The following is a 23,870-nucleotide window of genomic DNA, read 5'->3' on the forward strand; positions in this document are numbered from 1 at the left end:
TCTCCCTAAGGGAGATTTTCTGAGGCTAAAATGCAAGCTACAGGCAGTCCTCCCATCATACCAGTTTTCACTGGGTGCTGTTGGGGAAATTAGTGTGGCTTAGTGGATAGAGCATGGACCTGGGAGTCAGAAGGACCTGGGCAAGTCACTTGACTTCTGGGCCTCAGTGACCTCATCTGTAAAATGGGGATTAAGAGTCTGAGCCCCATGTGGGACAGGGACTGTGTCCACCCTGATTATCTATCCCAGTGCTTGGCCCATAATAAGTACTTAAGAACTATTACTAATATTGTTAATAAGGGTAGTAATGATGATAATTGGGGGATGTTCTCCCACCTCTGCTTGCCTGTCGGGATGGAGAGAGTGTGAGTGGGGGCAGAGGAGAAGGTTGTGTGCCCGCAGGCGGCGTGGTAAAGCTGCGAGGGGCACAGGGCCATTTCTCAGCAAGAGCATTGTGCCCCGTGTCGCGGAGACCCTCTTCCTATCCCCAAGAATCCTTCAGTCTCCCTGTTGTGTGGGCCTACTGCCCCATCGGGGCTCCCGCCCAGAGTCCCCCGCCCGGGCTCAGGCCCATTTTGCTGCTCCCCTCTGGGAGCAGCCTCTGGATCTCTGGCTGTGCAGGTATCTCTCAGCTTGCTCTGACGTCGGATTGGTGTTGCCCGTTCCCTGGGTTCCTCCCTACACGCGGCCCCAGATAAGGCTTTTCTTTCAGCTTCTTGAGTTTTTTCAGCTTTGGTTAAGCTCAGCAAGGCAGGGCCAGGCATTCCGAGGGGTTCCCTGGGGCCCCCGGGCAAAGCGCCATCCCCCGTCCTCCGCGTGGGCCCCAAGGAGTGCTCCGGGACATGAGATCCGTAGGGCCCGTGGCCTCCATCCCAGCCGCCTCCTTCCTCCCTCCTTCTCCCAGTCCCACATGTTCGCTTTTTCCTGACTTGCAGCTCTGGGCCCAAGGCTTATGGCTAGTTCTCACAAAAGCTGTTCTCACTTCCTGCGAAGCTTTCATTTTCCAAATCCTATTGGAAGGGCCAAGTGGCCTTTTTCTCCGCATGACCTCCCATTTGTTAGCTCCAAGAGCGGCACGATCCCGGCGGGACGGGAACCCGGGTTGGCCGACCGTCTCGGGGAAATTGACCTCAGCGGTGAAGAATCCCCCTCCCGCCCCCGAGAAGTCTCGCAGTCGTCATACCGAGCCGCTTCTGGCCACGGCGGAGTATCTGCTGGATCCCCCAGGTCGCCGAACGGCCGTCTGGATACAGCTGCGTGTCCCGGAGCTGCCGCGAGGCTGGCGGCCCCTCTCTCCTGCCGTATGGGGGCTGCGCTGGGGCCGGACGGCCTCCCAGTCCCAATCGTGGGGCCCGAGGCTGCGGTTCAAGACCTATTTGTGCAACACCTGAGCTGGCCAGGCGAGAACCGGATCCAGTGGCCGCCTGCCTTTACACGTAGGGGTAGAATAATTCATAATTGTAATAGTAACTGTGGTATTTGCTAAGCGCTTCCTCTGTGCCAGACACAATACTAAGCGCTGGCGTGGATACGAGAAAATCGCACTGGACACGGTCCACATTGGGCTCACACTCTTAATTCCCATTTTCAGATTTCTGATGCTCAGAGAAGTGAAGTGACTTGCCTAAGGTCACCCAGCAGACGAGTGCCAGAGCTGGGATTAGAACCCAGGTCCTACTGACTCCCAGGCCTTGGCTCTAGCCACTAGGCCACGCTGCTTCTCTAAAAAACAGCCTGCACCAACCCCTCCCCGCTGCAAAAAAGAAAGCAGTTGAGTCTGAATATTTTTCCTCCTGGCTGTTTTGGACCTCTCAGGGCTCCATAGTTGTGGGCATCGACTACGATTGCCGGGACAGGACGGTGTACTGGACGGACGTGGCCGGGAGGCTGATCAGCCGGACCAGTTTGGAACCGGGCTCTGAGCCCGAGACCATCATCAACTCAGGTAAGGCCACGTTTTTAGGGCTGGCAGGCTTGACTGGATTTCTGGTCAAATCACCACTTGTCTGGAAACAGCTTACGGAAACCGGGGCCCTGGTTTAAATAGGATGGAGTCGGTGGGAGCGCTGGGGCAGTCCGGGTCGGGAGGAGGAGGGCAGGTCCGACAGGCCTAGCTCTTTATCGAGGACCCTGGGGCATGGGCACGGGCAGAGTTCCGTTCACGTGACACTCTGCCCTGTCCCCCTTCCTTGGCAGGCTTCCCTGCTAACTTGGGGACTATTTATAAGACTAAACCCCTGGGGTGACCAGCTCTGCCTCCCGGGAGCTGGTGGCCGACCCGTCCCCTTCCCCCACCGTTTCACCCGGCCCTGCCCAAGGCTGTGATCTTTTCTGCCTTCGCTTCCTCTCCAGGGCTGATGAGTCCAGAAGGGCTGACCATCGACTATTTCCGCAGAATCATGTTCTGGACCGACAGCGGCCTGGACAAGATAGAGAGCGCCAAGCTGGACGGCTCGGAGCGCCGCGTTCTCTTTGACACGGACCTGGTGAACCCCCGCGCCATCACCGTGGACCCCATCAGAGGGTGAGCTGCCCCAACTGGGGCTCACAGTCAAAAGTAAGAGTAGGACTGAATCCCCATTTTACAGATGAGGTAACCGAGGCAAAGAGAAGTGAAGTGACTCGCTCCAAGTCTCGCACGTGGCAGAGTCAGGATTAAGAGCCAAGTCCTGTGACTCACTCCCAGGCCCATGTTCTTTCCACCGGACCTCATTGCTTCCCTGTGCCTCCGACCTGGGAGCGAGGCTCGCATTCAACTGCACAGGATCGTGGATTGGGGTGGGGGGAAGGGAGCGAGAGGCGAGAGAGACCCCATCGAGCAGGTGAACCACCTTGAGCCTTCCCCCTTGCCAGCAGTTACAGCTCTATATGATTTCTGCCCCTGCACAGAAATCTGTACTGGACCGACTGGAATCGGGAGGCTCCAAAAATTGAAGTCTCATCCGTAGATGGAACGGGCAGAAGAATCTTGGTGAATAAAGACATCGGGCTACCAAATGCTTTGACCTACGACCCCTTCTCCAAGCTGATCTGCTGGGCAGATGCAGGTAATTTCATGCCAAGTGCGGAGACTGTCGTCAGAGAGGCAGTTTCAGGTACTTTTGGTCAGAGAAGCTCCTTGTAGGGCAGCGGGTGCCCTTTCAGAGGAAGATGTTTTAAAGCTGTCCGCTAGACTGAGACAGGCCTGAGCCAGTGGGTTGCTAACACAAAAGGTCAGATGTAGTTTCCCCACACCTGTTACACTTTTAAAACTCAGGCTCCTCCTGCCTCAGCCCCACGAAAGTCTGGGCCGAGGAGAGGAACTGCTGGACTTCTCTACCCAGAGGCAAGTCCCGTCAGGTGAAGCTTTTCAGTCAGGACTGGAGATCCCAGTTCTGGGTGTGGAAGGGGGTGTGCCCAGCCCCCAAGTATAACCCCTTCTTTCCACTTTAAAAATGTTCCTGTCAGTCAAACCCAGCACTGATTGGGCTGCCTGAACCAAGGGCCGGGCTTCTCTAACGAGGTATGGCCCCTGCTTTTTGATAAATAAGCTCACCCTGATTGTGGCCGCTCTTCACCTTCCTCACTTGACAGTGTTTCTTCCCCGCTGGGCTGGGCCCTCCTCCATTCCTCCCTTTTCAGGGCTTAGCTCGTCTAATCTCGGTGCAGACCAGAGCGGGTGGGCCACTTAAGAAACGATGCCCCATTTTGAAATTAGGAATGTGAAAGTCTTAAAAAAATTCTACTGAGGCAATATGCACGCGATGTTAAGGAAATTGTCTCTAGAGGTACGTGGAGCTGGGAGACCTGGGGTTTGAACAGGTGCCTAAGAAAAAAGAGAGTCTCACTAACTCAGGGATACCTTAATTTGGTTGTTTCTCTTCAAGGATGGTTTTTGTTTTGTTTCTTTAATGGTAGTTGTTAAACACTTACTAGATGCCAGATAATCAGATTGGATGCAGTCCCTGTCCCCCATGGGGCTCAGTCTTAGCCCCCATTTTACAGATGAGGTAAATGAGGCCCAGAGAAGTGAAGTGACTTGCCCATGGTCTCAGAGCAGACATGTGGCAGAGCCTGGATTAGAACCCTGGCCCAACCTGATGATCTTGTATCTGCCCCAGGGCTTAGTACAGTGTCTGACACATAGTAAGCTCTTCACTAGTAAACACCAGTTATCCTTCTGACCCCCAGGCTCATGTTCTATCCACTAGGCCACCCTGCTTCTCTGGTTAATGGCTGACCATTAAACAGATAGACTGCCTGCCCCACCCCCAACTTCTCTGCAGGGAATTCAAGTTCTTCATTTACAGAGCGTTTGTTCAAAGGAGGCTGGAAGGGTCTCTGCGCTTCCTTAGGGACAGGATTGGCACATACAGCATCTTTGCTTCTCAGCTCTTAACTCAGGGCCGTTCCCTGCTCTATTGTACTAGGAACCAAGAGACTGGAGTGTACGCTACCGGACGGCACGGGACGACGCGTCGTGCAAAATAACCTCAACTACCCCTTCAGCATCGTCAGCTATGCGAATCACTTCTACCACACTGACTGGAGGAGGTAAGGTGACACTTGCTTACTGAGAGCAAAGTGACATTTCAGCATCAACTTCATAATATTAACTGTGGTATTTAAGTGCTTATACTGTGTGCCAGGCACTGTTCTAAGCACTGGGGTTAGATACAGGACAATCGGGTTGGACAGTCCCTGTCCACGTGAGGCATGAAGTCTTAATCCCCATTTGTCAGAGGAGGTAACTGAGGCACAGAGAATACTAATTATGTATTTAAGTGCTATGTGCCAGGCACCATTCTATGTGCTGGGGTAGATAAAAGATAATTGGGTTGGACACAGTCCCTGTCCCCCATAGGGCTCAGTCTTAATCCCCGTTTTACAAAGGAGGGAACTGAGGCACAGAAAAGTGAAGTGACTTGCCTAAGGTCAGACAGCAGATAAGCGGAAGAGCTGGGACTAGGACCCAGGTCCTTCTGACTCCAGACCTGTGCTGTATTTGCTAGGCTATGCTGGACTTGCCCCGCTGCCCCCATCTGTTGAAAGCTCCTAAGCAATTTACATAATTAAGGCCCTTCTCAGCTAAGCACCAGAGTGGGAGTGCCTACTGCATGCTCCTGTTTGCCCTCGCTCTGCCTGGGCTCTAGTTATAACTCCAAGCAGCAGGCAGAGGAACCCAGATGGGGCTGTTTAAGTTGAAAGACTGTTGATCTGCCTGCAGGGCGAGAGAGTGGATGGGGTCTCTTGCTTTTTGCATTTAAATGGGGGATCTCTGGTGTCTTGCCTGGTGGAGGGTTTCCCTCCCACTTAGGGTCCAATTCACCACTGGAGGGCTGACCCGTCCCTCCTGCCAGGGGCGGACAGGAAGATGCTAGGAGTACATTTGATGGTCCTGTGTTCTTTGTCTCAGCAAATGGAAACCCAGGCAGAGAGAGGTAGGTGGGTTGGGGCCCTCAAAGTGTAGCCCCCCACTGCAAGGTGCTATGAGCCGCTGGCCCGCTGATAGAGACGTGCTGCTCCTCACTGACTTCAGAATTCCTAAAATAGTCAATGGGAAGAGCTGTACCTGTCCCTTGTAAGGAATCTTAAAGTGCTTTGCGGTAAAAACAGCCCCTGTGTAATATGCTTCCCTCAGGAGCCTTTAGAAACTCACCCCCGATTCCGCATCTTGTGCTCTCTCTCATCCTGCTTGGGCTGGACGGAGCATTCCACCTTCGAAGCGCCGCACCCCTCAGCGTGTCAGCGGAGTTGGGGCTACATGGCTCCCTTTCCTAAGGTTCAGGCATCTGGAGGTCGTTCCTGTAGGCTCAGGGAGGACCGGGCCTTGCTGAGAGCGCCTTTGGGGAGGCTCCCTCTTCCTTTCCCCCTCCCTGAGGAAAAAAGAGGACTCCTCTTTTACGACAAAAAATAGGGCCCCCTTTGGAAGGACAAACAGTTAGGAAGCCCGGCCTCCGGCCACTGACTCCTGCCTCTCTTCCGCCCCCAGGGACGGGGTCATAGCCGTAAACAAGGACACGGGCCACCTGACTGACGAGTTCCTTCCGGAGCAACGGTCGCACCTCTATGGTATCACCGCGGTCTACCCCTACTGCCCCACAGGTAAGGGACAAGGGGTCCGCGGGCCGCCTCGGCCCGCCCGAGCGGCGCCTTTCGGGAGAAAACCATGGTTTTCCTTCCTCCTTTCAGGAAGAAAATAAACCGTGACTACCTGCGGGGCGTAAAGGAGAAGTCAGTCTTTACCGAAGAGAGCCCTGAGCCAGAAGAAAACTCACTGCAGACGGTTAAAGGGGAAAGGAGGGGGACCAAAGCCCATTCTAGTTCCCGGAGTTGCGATGAAATGAAATTGGCTTAATGCAAACGACTGATTAGTAAGTGCATTTGGGGGATACAAAAAAAAAATACCTCAATCTTTACTACTGTATTTTTTCAAAGTTAAAAACAGTTCAAGGAAAAATGGCCCTCTGTGTACTCCCTGGTGCTTACTGAAGCAACTTTCCCCTCCCCTCCTCCCGGCAAAGCTGAATTCGGCTTTGAATGTTTGAGAAAACAGAGTCTGGCGGCAGCTTGGGGGCTGCTTTTAGTCGGGCAAGAAGCACAGCCCGAGCTCGTAACTGTGCCACCTTTAAGGAGGAGGCCCCGGTCTGGGAAAGAGCCAGCATATTTAATGCTTTCCAGACATAGAGCTGAGGTTGTTTTTTGTTTTTAACACCTATGCAATCACAGCATTTCTTTTAGTATTTATATTAGGAGAACGGGCCAGAACCAAAGAAGGCATTTCTATTTTATGGTCCTATTAAGTGCCTCTATAGAGTTACCCTCTGGGGGGGAGAAAAAGAAAAAAAAAACCCCTCCGTCAATACTTATAAGATGTAACATCTTTGCTATCATTGTCTCAATCTCTCCAATAAAATATTTGTTTTCTGACGCTTGAAGCGTTTTCCATACTGACATAGAGGAAACTCAACAAGACAAAAATCTGTTGATTGTGTAAAATGTGAAATAAAGGGGAAAGGGGGACGCGTGTTAAAGCCCCGCGGACTACACCCCCAGAATGGGGCTGAGCAGGCCATGGCTACTTCTCCCAGCTTTATTCGCAGAGAGAAGAAAAGACAACAACGGTAAGTCGCCCATCCCCCCCGGACCCCAAAACGGGATTCGTTCCCCACTGGCCTTGGCGCCTCATCTGCCGACCTTTCCCAGCCTATGGTCCGTCTTGGGGTCGGCGATGATGGCCTGCACGGCCACGATGGCCTCGTTGATTTTCGTCTGCAGCTCCCTGAGCTCCTCAATGTGCAGGAGGCGCAGGATCTGGGCCGCCTCGTTGAGCACAGCATCTGGATGGGGCAGAGAAGACGCGGCCTGAGCGTGGAAGGGGCCAGTAAAATTGCCTAACACAGTCGGGTTTGGGTAATTGGTCTCATCAGTGAGGGCGAGGAGAGTGCGATTCACTGAACAAAGGCAAACAAAGCCCACTTACCTCCTGTGTCAAAACCCAAAATGTGCTTATCTAAAGCGACAGGCAAGCCCTGGAAAGAAAGAGAAAAATAATAATAATAATGACTACGGAACTTGTTAAGCACTTACTATGTGCCACACAATCTAAACGCTGGGGTAGATACAAGTCAATCAGGTTGGACACAGTCCCTGTCCCTCATGGGGCTCACAGTCGTTGCCATTTTACAGACGTGGTGACTGAAGCCCAGAGAGGTGAAGTGACTTGAGCTGGGATTAGAACCCAGGTCCCTTCTGAATCCCAGGCCAGGGTTCGATCCACTAAGCCACGCTGCTTCTCCGTTGGACACTGGAAGACACGGCCACCCGGCCTGCTTCGAGCTTCCTTAGGTTGAGGAGATGTTCTGCTGCCCTTGAGGAAAAGGCAGAGAAAGCTCCAGAAGGGTTTCCCCCCCAGAGTAAAGGAAACAAACAATCCCTCCCAAAGCCCTTATTTGCTCACCTTCAGGCTAATCGCCCCCACAGTTTGAGGATTTGCTCCGTGATGCTAGAAGCAATCACGATCCACAGTGAAAATCAAATCTTAAGCAGTGTGGCCTAGTGGAAAGAGCAAGGATCTGGGAGACCGTAGACCTGGGTTGCTAATCCTGGCTTGGCCACTTACCTGCTGCGTGACTGTGGGCAAATCACTTCACTTCTCTGGGCCTCAGTTACTTCACCTGTCAAATGGAGATTAAATCAGACCCCATGGGGACAGCGACTGTGTCCAACATGATGAAATTGTAGCTACTCCTACGCTTAGTATAGTGCTTGGCAAATAGCAGAGCACTTTACAAATGCCATTATTATGAACATACCTCCTTGGTCTGATTTGCCTTGGAAACTGCCTCCTGCGTCAAGCGCTCCTGCACCAAGATACGAATTGCCTGGGAAACACACACACACAAATGTAGATGGTAATAATAATAATAATAATCAGAATTTGTTAATATGTAGGAGGGCCCAAGGGGATGGAAAATCAGCCTCTGATGCCCCATCTCTTGTTTCCAAATCCCAATATACCATGTGGCTTTTGCCTTAATCTCCTTCCCCCAAAAGTGGAGTTCCCAAGGCTCCAGGGGGTCCTGTCCTACTTTGGGATTTAATGTAAACATTGCAAGTACAGAAAAGGCAGCACTGCATACAACCCGCTAAAAAAGGTCAGCTCCCTTACGCTCAGAAACTCAGTCGGCATCGAGGATTGCTTTTCATTGTCCTGCTGTCAAATAGTTAATTTACTGGTCCCGGTTTGGGGCAAACAACCTCACTAAAATTTTTTCCATATGACTGTCCATTGTTTGAAATGTCCCTAAAAATAACCTGAAGGACACCAAATGGCCAGAATTAGACCATTACAAAGCCTATTCATTCCAGCTGCTGGATCCCATTTCCCCACTGAGCTCTCTCCAAGCCCGACAACTGCAATCATCCAGTTTCCCGCTCTACATTGTCTGGTGCTCTGAGGGCTCAGAATGTGATTAAAGCCACATGGGACGTTACAGAATTCTCTAGCTTGCAGAAGAGTCTGGGAAAGAGCTAGATTGGCCAAAAATAATGACATCCTAAAAAGGCAGCCGATCTGGGTTGAAAATTACCAGTAGGTTCAGTATTAATGTCTGTCTCCCCCTCTAGACTGTAAGCGTGTTGTGGGCGGAGAATATGACTACTGTTATACTGTCCTCTCCCAAGCGCTTAGTACAGTGCTCTGCACACAGTAAGCGCTCAGTAAATATGACTGACTGGCTGACAGTGGGATGCACTGAGACCAAGCTTTCTCCCGGGGCCGGTTTACTTCTGTAAAGCAGAGGGAGTTTTGGTCCTGGGATGCTGAGATTTGACACAAAGACTCTCTGCCCGTTGGTTTTTGGATTTGTATATGTTCATGGGTCAGGTGCTAAAAGCTTACAACTTACTTTGGGAGAAAACCACTTGGGGGGTGCTGATATATCAAAGAATTCAATCTGAACCCTCCAGAGGGTGGGAGACTCTTCATCAATTAGATCCAGGCATAGAAGCTGTCTACAGTGAAGCTCGGGGCCCACTTCCTCCACCCTTGGGTGAGTCGAACAAAAAGCCCTCTGCCGATGCACTGAGGGCCATTCAGATGAGACCACTTTTCCAAGAGGGACCCATCTCGCTCCCTCGGCCGCACAGGGGAACCCCAAACCACAATCACCCCCATTCTACAGCTCAGCTAGAGAGAGAGAGAGAGAGACTTGGACCCAGATCACCAGACTGACCTTGAGCATGACCAGGTAGTCGTCGTGGCGCTGGATCTGGAGCAGGTTGGCCAAAGCCATCACGCCGGCCTTAAAGTCAGGGTTGTTTACTGCAAAAAGAACAGCAGCCTGAGATCCGCTCCAGCAACGGAACGTTTCCGAAAGCCCCCTCGGGGAGCGGGCCCCAGGGAGAGGGTCCGGCAGCCCCCACTCCACCCGAGAACCAGCGTCTCATGCCCACAGTTACAGGCTGGGGGTCACAGGACGGACCAGTTGGCTGGTTTTTAACAGTCAAGTCAGTTTGGCTAGTGGCTCACACTATCTTGTCCTCTCCCAAGCACTCGGTACAGTGCAGGTGTGGTGGGTAGAGCACGGGCCCGGGAGTCAGAAGTTCACGGGTTCTATTACCATTTGGGTGCTGTGTGACCTTGGGCCTTGGTTACCTCATCTGTAAAATGGGGATGGAGACCACGCCTCACGTGGGACAGGGACTGTGTCCAACCTGACTTGCTTGTATCCACCCCAGCGCTTAGTACACTTCCTGGCACAGAGTAAGCACTTAACAAATACCACAATTACTATTACTGCTCAGCACATAGTGAGCACTCACTAAATATGGCTGATGGATTGACTCCCATGAATCTGGTTCCACTGTTCGGTGTCGGCCTACAGCTCGCTGACACATCTGTGTTTGTTAACAATTCCCCCCGACAATAGTAACAGAAATCCACAGCACAGGTAGATCCCTTCAAAGACCAGAGTTTTCCCACTTCCTCAGAGAACAAAAATGGGTTTTCAGTTCAGAAGTGTTGAGCAGCCCCAACGAACCAGTCCCTGACAAAGTACTTGCACGGGTGATGAGCCAACGGCCTGAAAGCCTCACTCGAACAAAGCCAAGAGCACTACACAGGCATGGAAAGGCTGAAATCGGCGTGCTCTGCCTATCACTACCAGCCTCAAAGCTGAAGGGGCTGCTGAGCTAGGGACTGAGAGCCTCATACGGAGATGAAACGCTTCATTTTTCAAGGTTTGGAGAGGTCCACGGGGCATTAAAAATCTGCATTCTGTTTAAAAACAAGAAACAAGTTTTGGAAAAGGTCCGGATTCAGCCTGAAGCCCCCAGGAGTTCTGTGTTTAGTCCTTTTCCTAAACAGGAAACAATAATAGCCCGGTTCAGACTCAGCCCTCTGTCTCCACTCAGCTCATCCTGGGTAGGGAATGCCTCCGTTTATTTTTCTATCGTATTCTCCGAGGTACTTAGTACAGTGGTTTGCACAACTTAAGCGTTCAATAAATACTAGCGACTGACTCTCAGGATGGCCACCCTAGACTCCTGATCCCAGACTGGAAGATAACTTCAGTTTGGCACGGGCTCAACAGGCTTTCCCAGAAACGTAGATGAGGAACGCTGTTCTTCCTAGAAAAACAGGACGCCACCTCAGTGGACAGGTAAAATTTTAGATTTTTAATAAAATAACCACCTTTACCTTTACCCTTGTTGACATGAAGTTTCTCTCCTCCCAAAGCCATCATATTCCACGACTGCTCCTTGAGGGCAGGGATCGGGTCTACTCATGCTACTGTGCTCTCTTAAGTTGCTTGTTACAGTGCTCCACACGCAGTAACGAAGTGCTCAATAAATACTGTTGATTGACGGAAAATTTCTCCAGACACGTTGGACATGCTAATACATGAGACATCTTATGGTATAAGTTCCTTATGGTATAAAAATCAATCAGTGGCCTTGACTGAGTGCTTACCGTGTGCGGAGCACTGTACTAAGTGTTTGGGAGAGTAATAATAACAATAATTGTGCTATTTGTAAAGTGCTTAATGGGTACAGTGCCTGGCACATAGTAAGCGCTTAACAGATATCACAATTAATAATTATGTGTCAAGCACGGTTCTAAGCCCTGGGGTAGAAACAAGCTAATCAGGTTCGACACAGTCCCTGTCTCACCTAGAGCTCACAGTCTTAATCCCCATTTTCCAGATGAGATAACAGGCACAGAGAAGTGAACCATTTGCCCAAGGTCACACAGCAGACAAGTGGTAGGGCCGGGATTAGTACCCAAGTTCTCTGACTCCCAGGCCCAGGCTCTTTCCGCTAGGTCATCCTAGACACACTCTCTACCCTCAATGAGCTCACAGTCTAGAGCATTTCCCCCAGTGTGGCAAAATGTACATATGGCATGAGAAAGCCCAAGAAGAGCATTCAGAATAGCCCAGGATTCCCAGCAATGGTACAGGGCCTATTAATACAGTTTGGAAAAATAGCCCAAACGCTCTCCTTTCAAACACTTCCACTCAGTCTCTAGACTGTGAGCTCGTTGTAGGCAGGGAATGGGACTGTTTACTGGTATATTATACTCTCCCAAGCTCTGCACACAGTAAGCGCTCAATAAATACGACTGAATGAACGAACCTAGGATGACAATCCTGATGATAAAGGGAAGCCAGGTGTCCGAAGGCAGCCGCAAGTGATCTCGGAAGCCAAGAGGCTCTCCGAGCACGGCTGTGGGAGCGAACCCTCCCAGCCCTCCCATCCCGCCGCCACCGTCGTGGCGGTGCTTACCATCCAGGTTGATGAGAGGCTCTGCGTTCTTGGCAGCGTTGTCGCCATTCTTGGCGCTGTCCGGGCTCGAGTCCTTGTACTTGTCAGCTACAACGACCCAGAGACACCGGTAAGGAACCACAAGTGGTCAGGAAAACCCGATTTACAGTCCCCATCGACCAGAGCCCCTGCTTCTGTCTTTTTATGGCATTTATTAAGTGCTTACTACGCGTCAAGCGTCAAAGGCCGTAAGCTCTGGGCCAGGTACAAGTTAATTAGGTCAGACAGAGTTACTGTCCCTCAGGGGGCTCACACTCTAACTAGGAGGGAGAATAGGTCCCATTTTATAGTTGAGGAAACTGGCACAGAAAAAGGAAGTGACTTGCCCAAAGTCACACAGCAAGTAAGTGGCAGAGCCAGGATAAGACCCCAGGTCCTTCTGATTCCCAGGCCTGTGTTCTCTCTACTAGGCCATGCTGCTTCTCACAACTCCCCAAGAGTCCCTATTATTTGCTCTCAGTGGGGGGTTGGGGGAAGGGGAAGGGAAGGCTGAGTCAGTGATCAGCACTGGGTGTTGTCCAGGTTCTTGCAGAGACATTTTTATTATTATTATAGAATGTAAATAATATTATGTGCCAAGCACTGTTCTAAGCACTGGAGTAGATATAAGTTAATCGGGTTGGACACAGTCCCTGTCCCACTTGGAGTTCACACACTAATCCTCATTTTTCAGATGAGATTAACCGCCCACGGTCACACAGCAGATACGTGGCGGAGGTGGAATTAGAACGCAGGTCTTTCTAGCTCTCAAGCCCTTGCTCTATCTATTAAGCCCCGCTGCACAGAGGAGCTCGCAGAAGCCGCTGCTGGCTCCTAGACTTGGAACAAGGTTGGCGGTGTTTCCCCATGGCCAGAAATGGGGTCCAATACGAGGGTCTTTGGGGAAAGGCTTTCCCAGAAACATACACGTTTAGATAATCAGGGCCGGCCGGGTACACACAGTCTGCTGGCAAAAAGGTAGATAAATAATCCCCACTACCACTACATTATTGATTTATTCATATTGATGTCCATCTTCCCCTCTAGACTGTGAGCTTGTTATGGGCAGGGAACACGTCTGCTAATACTGCTGTACTGTCCTCTCCCAAGCGTAGAGTGCTCTGCACATAGTAAGCACTCAACAAATCCATTGATTGATTGATTATAAACTCCTTAATAGCAAGGATCGTGGTGACTCTACTGTACTCTCCCAAGCACTTCGTAAGGTACCCTGCGCATGGTAAACTCTCAGTGAGTAGCCCTGATTGATTCTAGGTCTGCCCCTTCCTAGTTTGCCATCTGGCCTCCTTGAAGCAAGTCTCCCCTCTTCCAAGAGAAGAAAATATGAACAGAGCCATTGTGTGGTTTGTGCTGGAAGATGGAGCTTCCAGCCTTTTCAGGGAATATGGTGCCAAACTGATCTCTTGTCCAGGGAGTAACAGGGGGAAGAAAGAGGGTGGGAGAGGGGACAGGCAGGAGAGGACAATATAATAATATACTGACACATTCCCTGACCAAGACAAGCTTACAGTCTAGATGGGGAGACAGATGTGAATATAAATAAACTTCAGATATGGACAGAAGTACTGAGGGGCAGGAAGGTGAATAAAGGGAGCAAATCAGGGGGACACAGAGGGAGTGAAAGAAAAGGTAATGAGAGTTTAGTCAGGGAAGGCCTCTTGGAGGAGATATGCCTTCAATAAGGCTTTGAAGGTGGGGAGAATGATGGTCTGTCGGACACGAAAAGGGAGGGTGTTCCAGGCCAGAGGCAGGACTTGGGTGACAGGTCGGCAGCGAGATAGACATAATAGAGGTACAGTGAATAAATCGGCATTAGAGGAGTGAAGTGTGAGGGCTGGGCTGTAAACCCAAAAGAACCAGTAGCTCCTCCTTCTGGCAAATTCACCTAATTACTATTATAACCCATCCCAATGAACGCTTAGTACAGCGCTCTGTGCATAGTAAGCACTCAATACATACTCCTGATTGGGCAGTGTTTGGCACATAGTGAGACTTTAACAAATACCACAATTATTATTTTGATTCTTGAAGCTCATTCCCAAAACAGCCACAGAAGTTGTTCACTTCTCCTTATGGTCTACGGGTCTGTTCAAGGAAAAGGACTTGTTTTATAGCAAACTGTGATTGAGTTCCTTGACTCCTTCGTAGACATCTGGCCATGACCAGAGTGGTCCCTCTTCAATTTGCCTTCTGTGGGGTTCACTCCTATAGAGAAGCAGCGTGGCTCAATGGAAAGAGCATGGGCTTTGGAGTCAGAGGTCATGGGTTTGAATCCCGGCTCTGCCACTTGTCAGCTGGGTGACTGTGGGCAAGTCACTTAACTTCTCTGTGCCTCAGTTACTTCATCTGTAAAATGGGGATTAAGACTGTGAGCCCCACGTGGGACAACCTGATTCCCCTGTGTCTACCCCAGTGCTTAGAACAGTGCTCTGCACATAGTAAGCGCTTAACAAACACCACCATTATTATTATATTCAATTTTGTTTTGCAAGAATACCGGTGTTGAGTGTCCTAATCTTTCTAACTCGGGAAAGACAGACCTTTGGTGACTAAGACGTCCATCTTCAAGACCAGTGACTTGAACATAGACCAAGCTCTCAGTGATGGCTAAGGGTATGGTCTGAGAAGCAGCATGGCCTAATAGATACAGCCTGGGTCTGGGAGTCAGAAGGACCTGGGGTCTGATCTCCGCTCCACCACCTATCTGCTCTGGGACCTTGGGCAAATCACTTCACTTCTGTGGGTCTCAGTTCTCTCATCTGCAAAATGGGGATTAAGACTGTGAGCCCCATGTGGGACAGGGACCATGCCCAACCTGAAGATCTTTTATCTACCCCAGCACTGAATACAGTATCTAGCACGGAGTAAGCACTTACATAACATTAAAAACAAACAAACAAAAAAAATCATGGGATTGAGAAAGCTGAGTCTCAACCACTCCACCCTTTTCTGATTTCCAACAGTCTTGCTTACTGGTACCAGTGCTTACCAGAGGTCTAAATGCCTCCAGTAGCCTCACCATTCTTTCAAGCCAAAGTGAGAGACTCGTTGTGGGCAGGGAATGTACCTGTTTATTGTTATATTGTCCTCTCCCAAGCGCTAAGTATAGTGCTTTGCACACAGTAAGCTCTCAATAAATACGACTGAATGAATAACGCCATCACATCGGATCTGAATGATCAACAACCAGTAAGGCTGCTCTGAAAGTTGGTGCCAAGCCCCCGTAAACTGGAGGGAATTGAAAGCGATCCCTACCGTTGTCTCCATATTCGAGCCGCACAGCTAAGCCCAGAAGCCAGTCGATCGTTTCTTGCCGTTCTTGTGTTTTGAAAGGGCAGTTGACATCTTTGAGATACTATGGAAGGAACCGAGATCGTTGGTAAGAGCGAGCCAGAAGCCCGTGCTCATGAATGAGCCTCAGTCCTCTCCTTCCCACCTAACGCGTTCATTTTATCGACCCCTCGGGCTCAGGAACGGGTGGCGGCGGGAGGGGCACTGGTGCCCCGCAGGCCTAAGGATATGCTGGGATCTCCCCAAACTCATCCACGTTACCGTTTTCGCACTGCTAAATGTGCAGGAGCCTAGTCTCCCCAGAACTCTGACTTAGTTCCCCAGGCCAACAGAATCACCGGTTCTCCCAACTCCCTCCCTCAGTCCGTTGGGTTGTTTAAGCTCACTTGGCATCTTCTCTCGCTCGCTCTCTACCAAGTTTTGTGTTTGCTGACTCCTCATAAGAGTAAGAGGGATAGGCTCCGAGTCCTGACCGGCCCAAAGGTCCCACCCGCTGAAGCCTGGCCCGATCCTTTTCAGGAGCGAGAGAACCGACTGTCTCACAGCAGCCGCTTTCCTAACCCTCCCCCTGCCACCGTCCCTGTGCTAGTGCTTTGCAACACTGCTGGCTTCAAGGACATAACGATCCCCACTGGGCTCCTGATTATTCTCTCTCTGGATCTGCAAGGGCATCATCTACATCCCCCAGGTGTCACCACCTGCGAGTTCCCTTTAATCGAGAGATAGATGATTTAAAAAAGGGATAAGATCGCTCAGGTGAGGGCAGCAACCAGCTGAAGAACAGATTAATAAATGAAGCATACAGGGCGCTGTGTTGGAGAGAACCAATTCGACTGAACTGTTCTATTGCTACATTGTCCCTATGCCCAAGACTGTGGAGAAGAGGGGGTGCCCCGGACAGACGCAGGTGGGTCAGCGGTCAGGATGGGCTCATGTTCTGCCATAATCTGACACTTGGAGAGCCCAAGAGAGCCCCAAGCACTGACAAGCCCCGCTAGCAATCCTGGGGAGAAAGGACTCTGGACCCACATTGACCTTTAACATCAAGTCTGTATCCACAGGAGCAGTGACCTGGGTTCTAATCTCACCTTTGCTTTGGGCCCCTCTGGACTAGTTGTAAGATCTCTGGGCCTCAATGTCCTCATCTGTAAAATGGGGTCGATACCCACTCACTCTACCTTCACACTGCAAACCCCAAGTGGGGGCAGGTATTGTCTTTGACCGGTTAATCCCGGGTTGACCCAGAGCTCAGCAAGTGCTTGAAACAAAGTACTTAAGAGCTAACATTTATATGATAATTGCCTATCACTAAATTTAGTCTAACCAATCATGTTTATTTCAACCGGCTACGGAGGGAGTAGAAACTTTGACACCCCATCTCTGGAAGATGGAGCTCGCTTTACAGCATCCGTAGGAGGAACTACTTTTATTCCCAGTTACTAAAGAAATATCAGTAAGGATGACAAATGACATCCTTTCCAGCCAGGGGTCAGGGACAGCAATAAACTACCATGTTAATCGCTAGTTTCAAATTCTCACCTGTAAGAATTTAAAAGGTAAAGATGTAAAAAAAAAACCAGCCACCATTTCAGTTCTTACTGGACCCTCCTCATGCCCTTCCCTGACAGAGAGAGATGTTTCTCACACTTTGTATAGGCTGCCCTTCCCGTCCCACCCCCTCCAGGCAGGCCCCTGCCACCCGGCTCCATCGCTGGCAAGGGAGGGGAGGGATGAGGTGAAAGTAAGCCCGTCATTGGGCAGGGACCGTCTCTATCTGTTGCCGATTTGTACATTCCAAGCGCTTAGTACAGTGCTCAGCACATAGTAAGCCCTCAATAAATACTACTGAATGAATGAAAGGAGGCAACTGCTCTGGTCCATGCTCTCAGCTGAAGAGGAGACGGTTCAGCCTGCTCCGGGGCCCTGCTCTCTGAGGTTCAGCCCACCAACGGGATGGCCGAAGTAATGGAGAGCGCAGGGGACGGGAAGAGAGGGAGAAGGGGTTGGCAAAAGCCTCGCTTCCACTACCCACAGCTCACCGTCCTCCTTCAACCGCCCGTGAACGCCGTGGCCCAGGCTTCGGGGACCTGCAGGACACGCCTTCCGCTCTGCTTTTTATTCAGTGGCATCTCTTGAGCGCAAGGCACTACCGCTGAATGCTAGGGAAAGTCCGGCAGAGACGCAAGACACGTTCCCTGACCTCGAGGACTTGGGATCTGGGCCGGGCCCATTCTGGGGGGGGCCCAAATTGGAACGAGAAGGGTTCGTGGCCGGGCCTGGAACGAAAAGGTTCCAAGAATGTGAGTCACGTTCTGCGGGGTCCTGGACAGTTTGTTACCTTTTCGAAGAACTTGAGCCATTCGCTGTTGTGGATGTTTCTTAGGTTTCCTCGGTCTTCTATCTTGTAGTGTCGAATTTTCTGGTCTTCAAGCCAAACAATAAAGTTTCTAAATTCTGTTTCATCTACAGCAGAAAAAAAAAACCAAACAGATCATTTAGAAGAGCAGCAGTAGGGAAAGCACAACATATCATTTAATACTCATATTATGGTTTACTGCAGAGGTAGTAGGGGAAACAGCTATTTCTAACTGACTGAATGCTTCCATTTGACCAAATTTGGTTCATTTGAAGAAGTTTTGCTAATGCAAATAGGCTCTTCCTGAAAAGGTAGTTTAATCATATTTAAACAGAATGGATTAACAACTGTTCTATAGAAGAACTACACATTTTACCAGAGAATGGTAAACATCAGTGGTATTTATTGAGCCATTCTACAACTGACATCTTCCCAAATAAAAAACTGAGTTGAGAAAACCTCAGTGTTTCTATTCACAAGTCTGGAGAATTCAGAAACTTCTACGACTAACATTTACGGGAGGCATGCTCTTAGTACAGTGCTTTGCACACAGTGAGTGCTCAATAAATACAACTGAATTAATGAATAATGTTGAGTCTCATGTACGACAGGGATTGTGTCCAATCTGATTCTTCTTGGCAGTTACTAATCGCTTAATATTGTAATTATTTTTGTATATGGCTCTATAAGGGCTATAAGGCTCTCTTCCAATCTTATTTTATGACCTGCCAAAGGCTGGGAGGAAAAGTCTGATCAGAGGAATGGCTTGAAAAGTAAAGCTTAAAACCACCCATGCACGTATTTTTAATGCTACCCGTATTAGTTTAGGACTACGCACGTGCACAAAGTTAGAGAAAACATCCCCACAAGGAAAAACTCTTCAGTCTCTGCCTTCCTGGGCCATCCAAACGGCGACCCTAAAGTTTTTCTGATCCTAGGATTCTGTTCCCATTTGTAAACTAGTCCTTTTCAAGATGACTTTTTGTAAATGTTCCAGCAAATCTTCAACCTACACATATATATTCACACACACTCACATATATACATGTAACTGTGGTATTTGTTAAGTGCTTACTACGTGCTTACTGTACTAAGCAATGGGGTAGATACAAGCAAATCGGGTTGGACCCAGTCCCTGTCCCATATGGGACTCACAGTTTCAGTCCCCACTTTACAGATGAAGGAACTGTATAGGCACCACCCCCTGCCACCACACACATATATATTCCCACACATAAATATATTCTCACACACACACACACACACACACACAGAGTCAAATGTATATTCACACAAATGTACATATATATTCACATACACCCATAAATCTACACACAAATATATTCACTCACACAGTCACATATACACATTCTCACACAAACACAGTCAAATGTATATTCACACAAATGTACATATAAACTCACATACACCCACAGATCTACACAAATATATTCACTCACACACAGGCACATATACACATTCAAACACACACACATACAGTTAAATGTATATTCACACAAATGTACATATATACGTACATGCACCCATAAATCTACACACAAATATATTCACTCAGAGTCACATATACACACATACACATAAACATACATTCATATACAAATATATAATCACACCTATATTCACATAATGCACATATACAGTCACACATATATTTACATACATACACAAATATAGTCACACATATATTCACACACACACACGTATAGTCACAAATATATTCATACACACATATAGCCCCACATATAGTGGCGATGAGCTGCAGGGTGGCTCAGTGGAAAGGGCCCGGGCTTGGAAGTCAGAGGTCATGGGTTCTAATCCCGACTCCGCCACGTGACTGTGGGCAAGTCACTTCACTTCTCTGTGCCTCAGTTCCCTCATCTGTAAAATGGGGATTAGGCCTGTGAGCCTCACGTGGGACAATCTGATTCCCCTGTATCTCCCCCAGCGTTTAGAACAGTGCTCTGCGCATAGTAAACGCTTAACAAATACCAACATTATCATTACTATTGTCAGCTGGGTGATTTTGGGCAAGTCACTTCACTGGGCTTCAGTTCCCTCATCTGGAAAATGGGGATGAAGACGGTGAGCCCCACGTGGGACAACCTGATGACCTTGTACCACCCTCCAGCGCTTAGAACAGTGCTCTGCACCTAGTAAGCGCTTAACAAATACCAACGTTATTATTATTATTATTACTATAATGGGGAGCCTCACGTGGGACCACCTGATGACCCTGGATCTCCCCCGGCGCTTAGCACAGTGCTCTGCACCTAGGAAGCGCTTCACAAATACCAACATTATTATTCTCTGGGCCTCAGTTCCCTCATCTGTAAAATGGGGATGAAGACTGGGAGCCTCACGTGGGACAACCGGATGACCCTGGATCTCCCCCAACGCTTAGCACAGTGCACTGCACCTAGTAAGCGCTTCACAAATACCAACATTATTATTCTCTGGGCCTCAGTTCCCTCATCTGTAAAATGGGGATGAAGCCTGGGAGCCTCACGTGGGCCCACCTGACCCTGGATCAACCCCAGCGCTTAGCACAGTGCTCTGCACCTAGGAAGCGCTTAACAAATACCAACGTTATTATTAAGAGAGGGAGAGCCTCACGTGGGACAAGCGGATGACCTTGTAGCCCCCTCCCCCCAGCGCTTAGAACAGTGCTCAGCACATAGTAAGCGCTTAACAAATACCACATCATTATTATTATTTCGGAGGAGGGGGAGGTGACGACGGGCTCCCTCAGGCCCGGGCGGCGGCCTCACCTTTCCAGTTGAAGCCGGCGGGGTTGTGGTAGTCGAGGGCCGTGAGCTTGCGGCGGAACATGATCCCGGCGGCCGCGCTGAGGGGACGACCGCGACGAAGGCGGCGACCGGAAGCCAGGCCTCTCGACCCCTGAGCGACGGCAGCGCGAGCCAATGGCGACGCCGCCGGCGACGCTCCCCGCCAATCCCCGTGCGGTTTGGGCGGAAGGGGGCGGGGCCGGGCGTCGGGCGCCTCACGCCGTCAACAAACTTTATTGGTCGCCGCCCGAGTGACAGAGCGCAGGACCGGCGGGACCGAGACGCAGGGAGGGAGGGGGAGTCAGAGGTCATGGGTTCGAATCCCGCCTCCGCCACTTGTCAGCTTGGGGAAGTCCCTTCATTTCTCTGGGCCTCAGTTCCCTCATCTGGAAAATGGGGATTAACTGTGAGCCCCACGTGGGCCCACCTGATGACCCTGGATCTCCCCCAGCGCTTAGAACAGTGCTCTGCACATAGGAAGCGCTTAACAAATACCAATCATTCTCTGGGCCTCAGTGACCTCATCTGTCAAATGGGGATGAAGACTGGGAGCCCCACGGGGGACAACCTGATAATAATCATAATGTTGGTATTTGTTAAGCACTTACTATGTGCAGAGCACTGTTCTAAGCGCTGGGGTAGGCACAGGGGAATCAGGTTGTCCCACTTGGGGCTCCCAGTCTTCATCCCCATTTGACAGATGAGGTCACTGAGGCACAGAGAAGTGAAGTGACTTGCCCACAGTCACCCAGCTGACAAGTGGCAGATCCGGGATTCGAACCCATGACCTCTGACTCCAAAGCCCGTGCTCTTTCCACTGAGCCACGCTGCTGTATTTTCTCCACACACACACACACCCCCAGGCGCTTAGAATAGTGTCTAGCACATAGTAAGTGTTTAACAAATGCCATTATTATTATTATTATTATTATTATTAAGCACTTACTATGTGCCAAGCACTGTTCTAAGCAAGGGAGTAGGTGCAAGGTCATCAGGTTGTCCCCCTTGGGGCTCACTGTCTCCATCCCCTTTTTACAGATGAGGGAACTGAATTATTATTATTATTATTATTATTATTATTAAGCACTTACTATGTGCCAAGCACTGTTCTAAGCAAGGGGGTAGATTTAAGGTCATCAGGTCATCCCCCTTGGGACTCACAGTCTCCATCCCCTTTTTACAGATGAGGAAACTGAGGCACAGAGAAGTGAAGTGACTTGCCCAAGGTCACACAGCTGACAAGTGGCAGAGCCAGGATTAAGACCCATGACCTCTGACTCCCAAGCCCGGGCTCTTTCCACTCAGCCACACTGCTTCTCTGTTTAATGTTTTAGAGAGATGGGGTCATCAGTTACGTCCTGGTTTCACCCTCCGTCCCTGCTGAAGGGCAAGGCTTATGCCTCTCATTATATGACAGTTTTAATATCATAATTAAACCGTTGCCATAAACCTTGAAACACAGGGCAAAGACACCACTTCGGCATGACACCATTATCAATAGTACCTCAACGAATCAATCGTATTTATTGAGTGCTTCCTGTGTGCAGAGCACTGTACTAAGTGCTTTGAGAAACAGCGTGGTTCAGGGGAAAGAGCACAGGCTTGGGAAACAGGGGACAGGAGTTCTAATTCTGACTCCGCCACTTGTCCACTGTGTGACTTTAGGCAAGTCACTTAACTTCTCTGTGCCTCAGTTACCTCATCTGTAAAATGGGGATTAAGACTGTGAGCCCCACATGGGACAACCTGATTACCTTCTATCTACCCCAGCTCATAGAACAGTGCCTGGCACATAGTAAGCACTTAACAAATACCATGATGATTATTATTATTACACTAGGGAGCAATATAACCGACACATTCCCTATTTTAGAGTCTGGGTTACACCACTGAGTACCAAGTGCTTGAAGGGCAGGTTAATATGTGCATAGGAAACCTTCAGCAGAGGTATAGTGCATGGTCCTTCCCGCTAAATGTTTACATACATAAAATAATCCCCATTAGATTGTAAACTCCTGGAGCCCTGGGATTTTGTCTACAAAATCTACTGTATTCTCCCAAGCACTTTGTACAGTGTATGCTCAATAAATACCATTGATTGATAATCATATTACTTTGAATTTGTCTGGCACTTTTACTGGCCATAGAGGCTTCGTAGCAGTTTCCGCTCTTTAACCTCACAATATCCCTGCAAGATGGGGAGAGGCAGCTATTATTATCCCCATTTTATAGATGAGGAAACTGAAGCAGAGGGTAAGTGCCCAAGGAAACACAGCAAGCCAGTGGCAGACCTAAGCCAGATCTCCTGGTTCCCAGTTCCTTGCTCTGTTCCCACACAATGCTCTCCCAGGAAAGATGAAAGTGCGTTGGTTAAAAATAAGCACAGATTAAAATAAAATTGCCTTACCAACTACAGTTCAGGGAATACTGTGCGTTTAGCGGGGAACACCTTACGTTTGGCTCGGAAAACTGACCAGCAGAGGGCTCTCCCTAAAAAAGAATAGCCCTAATATTATTACTATTTTTAAAATTATTATTATTATTACTCTGCTGTGATACCAGGGGCCACTGGCAACTTATCTTCCTTGGGGCAGATCTGCATTTGGGTGAATGGGATCCCCTCCAAACTACTCTCGTCCAACCCTAGGAGCCACCCAAGAACTCTCTTCCCCTCTTCAAGGCCTGAGAGCTCACCTCCTCCAAGAGGCCTTCCCAGACTGTTTCCCCTTTTCCCTCTGCTCCCCCTCCGCCCTCCGCTCCCTCCCCCTTCCCCCCTTCACCTCCCCTCAGCTAAATCCCCTTTCCCTCTGCTCCACCCCCTGTCCCTTCCCCTCCCCTCAGCAGTGTGCTCATTTGTATATATTTTTATTACCCTATTTGTTAGTGAGGTATACATCCCCTTGATTCTATTTATCGTGATTATGTTGTCTTGTTTTTGTCCATCTGTCTCCCCCGATTAGGCTGTTAGCCTGACATTGGGCAGGGATTGTCTCTATCTGTGGCCAAATTGTCCATTCCAAGGGCTTAGTAGAGTGCTCTGCACTTAGTAAGCACTCAATAAATGCTAATGAATGAATGAAAGTGTGTGTGAGATGGGGGAAAAAAGG

The 23,870-nt window shown here is 49.6% G+C and overlaps 2 protein-coding genes across 2 annotated transcripts in view; one reads left to right on the plus strand and one right to left on the minus strand.

The window, feature by feature from the left end:
- The window catches only part of NID2 (nidogen 2), a 38,001-nt gene extending 31,091 nt beyond the window's left edge, over positions 1-6,910 (plus strand). Inside the window, exons 16-21 of the mRNA XM_007663133.3 lie at positions 1,816-1,945; positions 2,353-2,524; positions 2,890-3,047; positions 4,410-4,533; positions 5,972-6,084; positions 6,172-6,910. Of these exons, the coding sequence (XP_007661323.2) occupies positions 1,816-1,945; positions 2,353-2,524; positions 2,890-3,047; positions 4,410-4,533; positions 5,972-6,084; positions 6,172-6,182 (708 nt within the window). The 3' untranslated portion in view covers positions 6,183-6,910. The remainder of the gene's footprint in view (positions 1-1,815; positions 1,946-2,352; positions 2,525-2,889; positions 3,048-4,409; positions 4,534-5,971; positions 6,085-6,171) is intronic.
- Positions 6,911-7,008: 98 nt separating this feature from the next.
- On the minus strand, positions 7,009-20,867 carry RTRAF (RNA transcription, translation and transport factor). Its single transcript, XM_001514913.4, has 8 exons — positions 20,746-20,867; positions 17,939-18,063; positions 15,565-15,664; positions 12,271-12,357; positions 9,717-9,805; positions 8,295-8,363; positions 7,463-7,511; positions 7,009-7,319 (listed from the first exon to the last, which is right to left on the minus strand). The coding sequence occupies exons 1-8, from the start codon at positions 20,804-20,806 to the stop codon at positions 7,165-7,167; spliced, it is 735 nt and encodes a 244-aa protein (XP_001514963.1). The 5' UTR covers positions 20,807-20,867; the 3' UTR covers positions 7,009-7,164.
- Positions 20,868-23,870: the final 3,003 nt, after the last annotated feature.

This window comes from Ornithorhynchus anatinus, chromosome 14, assembly GCF_004115215.2.
Source record: "Ornithorhynchus anatinus isolate Pmale09 chromosome 14, mOrnAna1.pri.v4, whole genome shotgun sequence".
Taxonomy (NCBI): domain Eukaryota; kingdom Metazoa; phylum Chordata; class Mammalia; order Monotremata; family Ornithorhynchidae; genus Ornithorhynchus; species Ornithorhynchus anatinus.

Coding starts and splice junctions, on each gene's coding strand:
- RTRAF (XM_001514913.4), bottom strand. CDS start 20,806: ATGTTCCGCCGCAAGCTCACGGCCCTCGACTACCACAACCCCGCCGGC. Junction 12,358..15,564: donor GCTCGAATATGGAGACAACG/GTAGGGATCGCT, acceptor GGGTCGTTGTAG/CTGACAAGTACAAGGACTCG. Junction 7,320..7,462: donor TTTGGGTTTTGACACAGGAG/GTAAGTGGGCTT, acceptor TGCCCCATCCAG/ATGCTGTGCTCAACGAGGCG.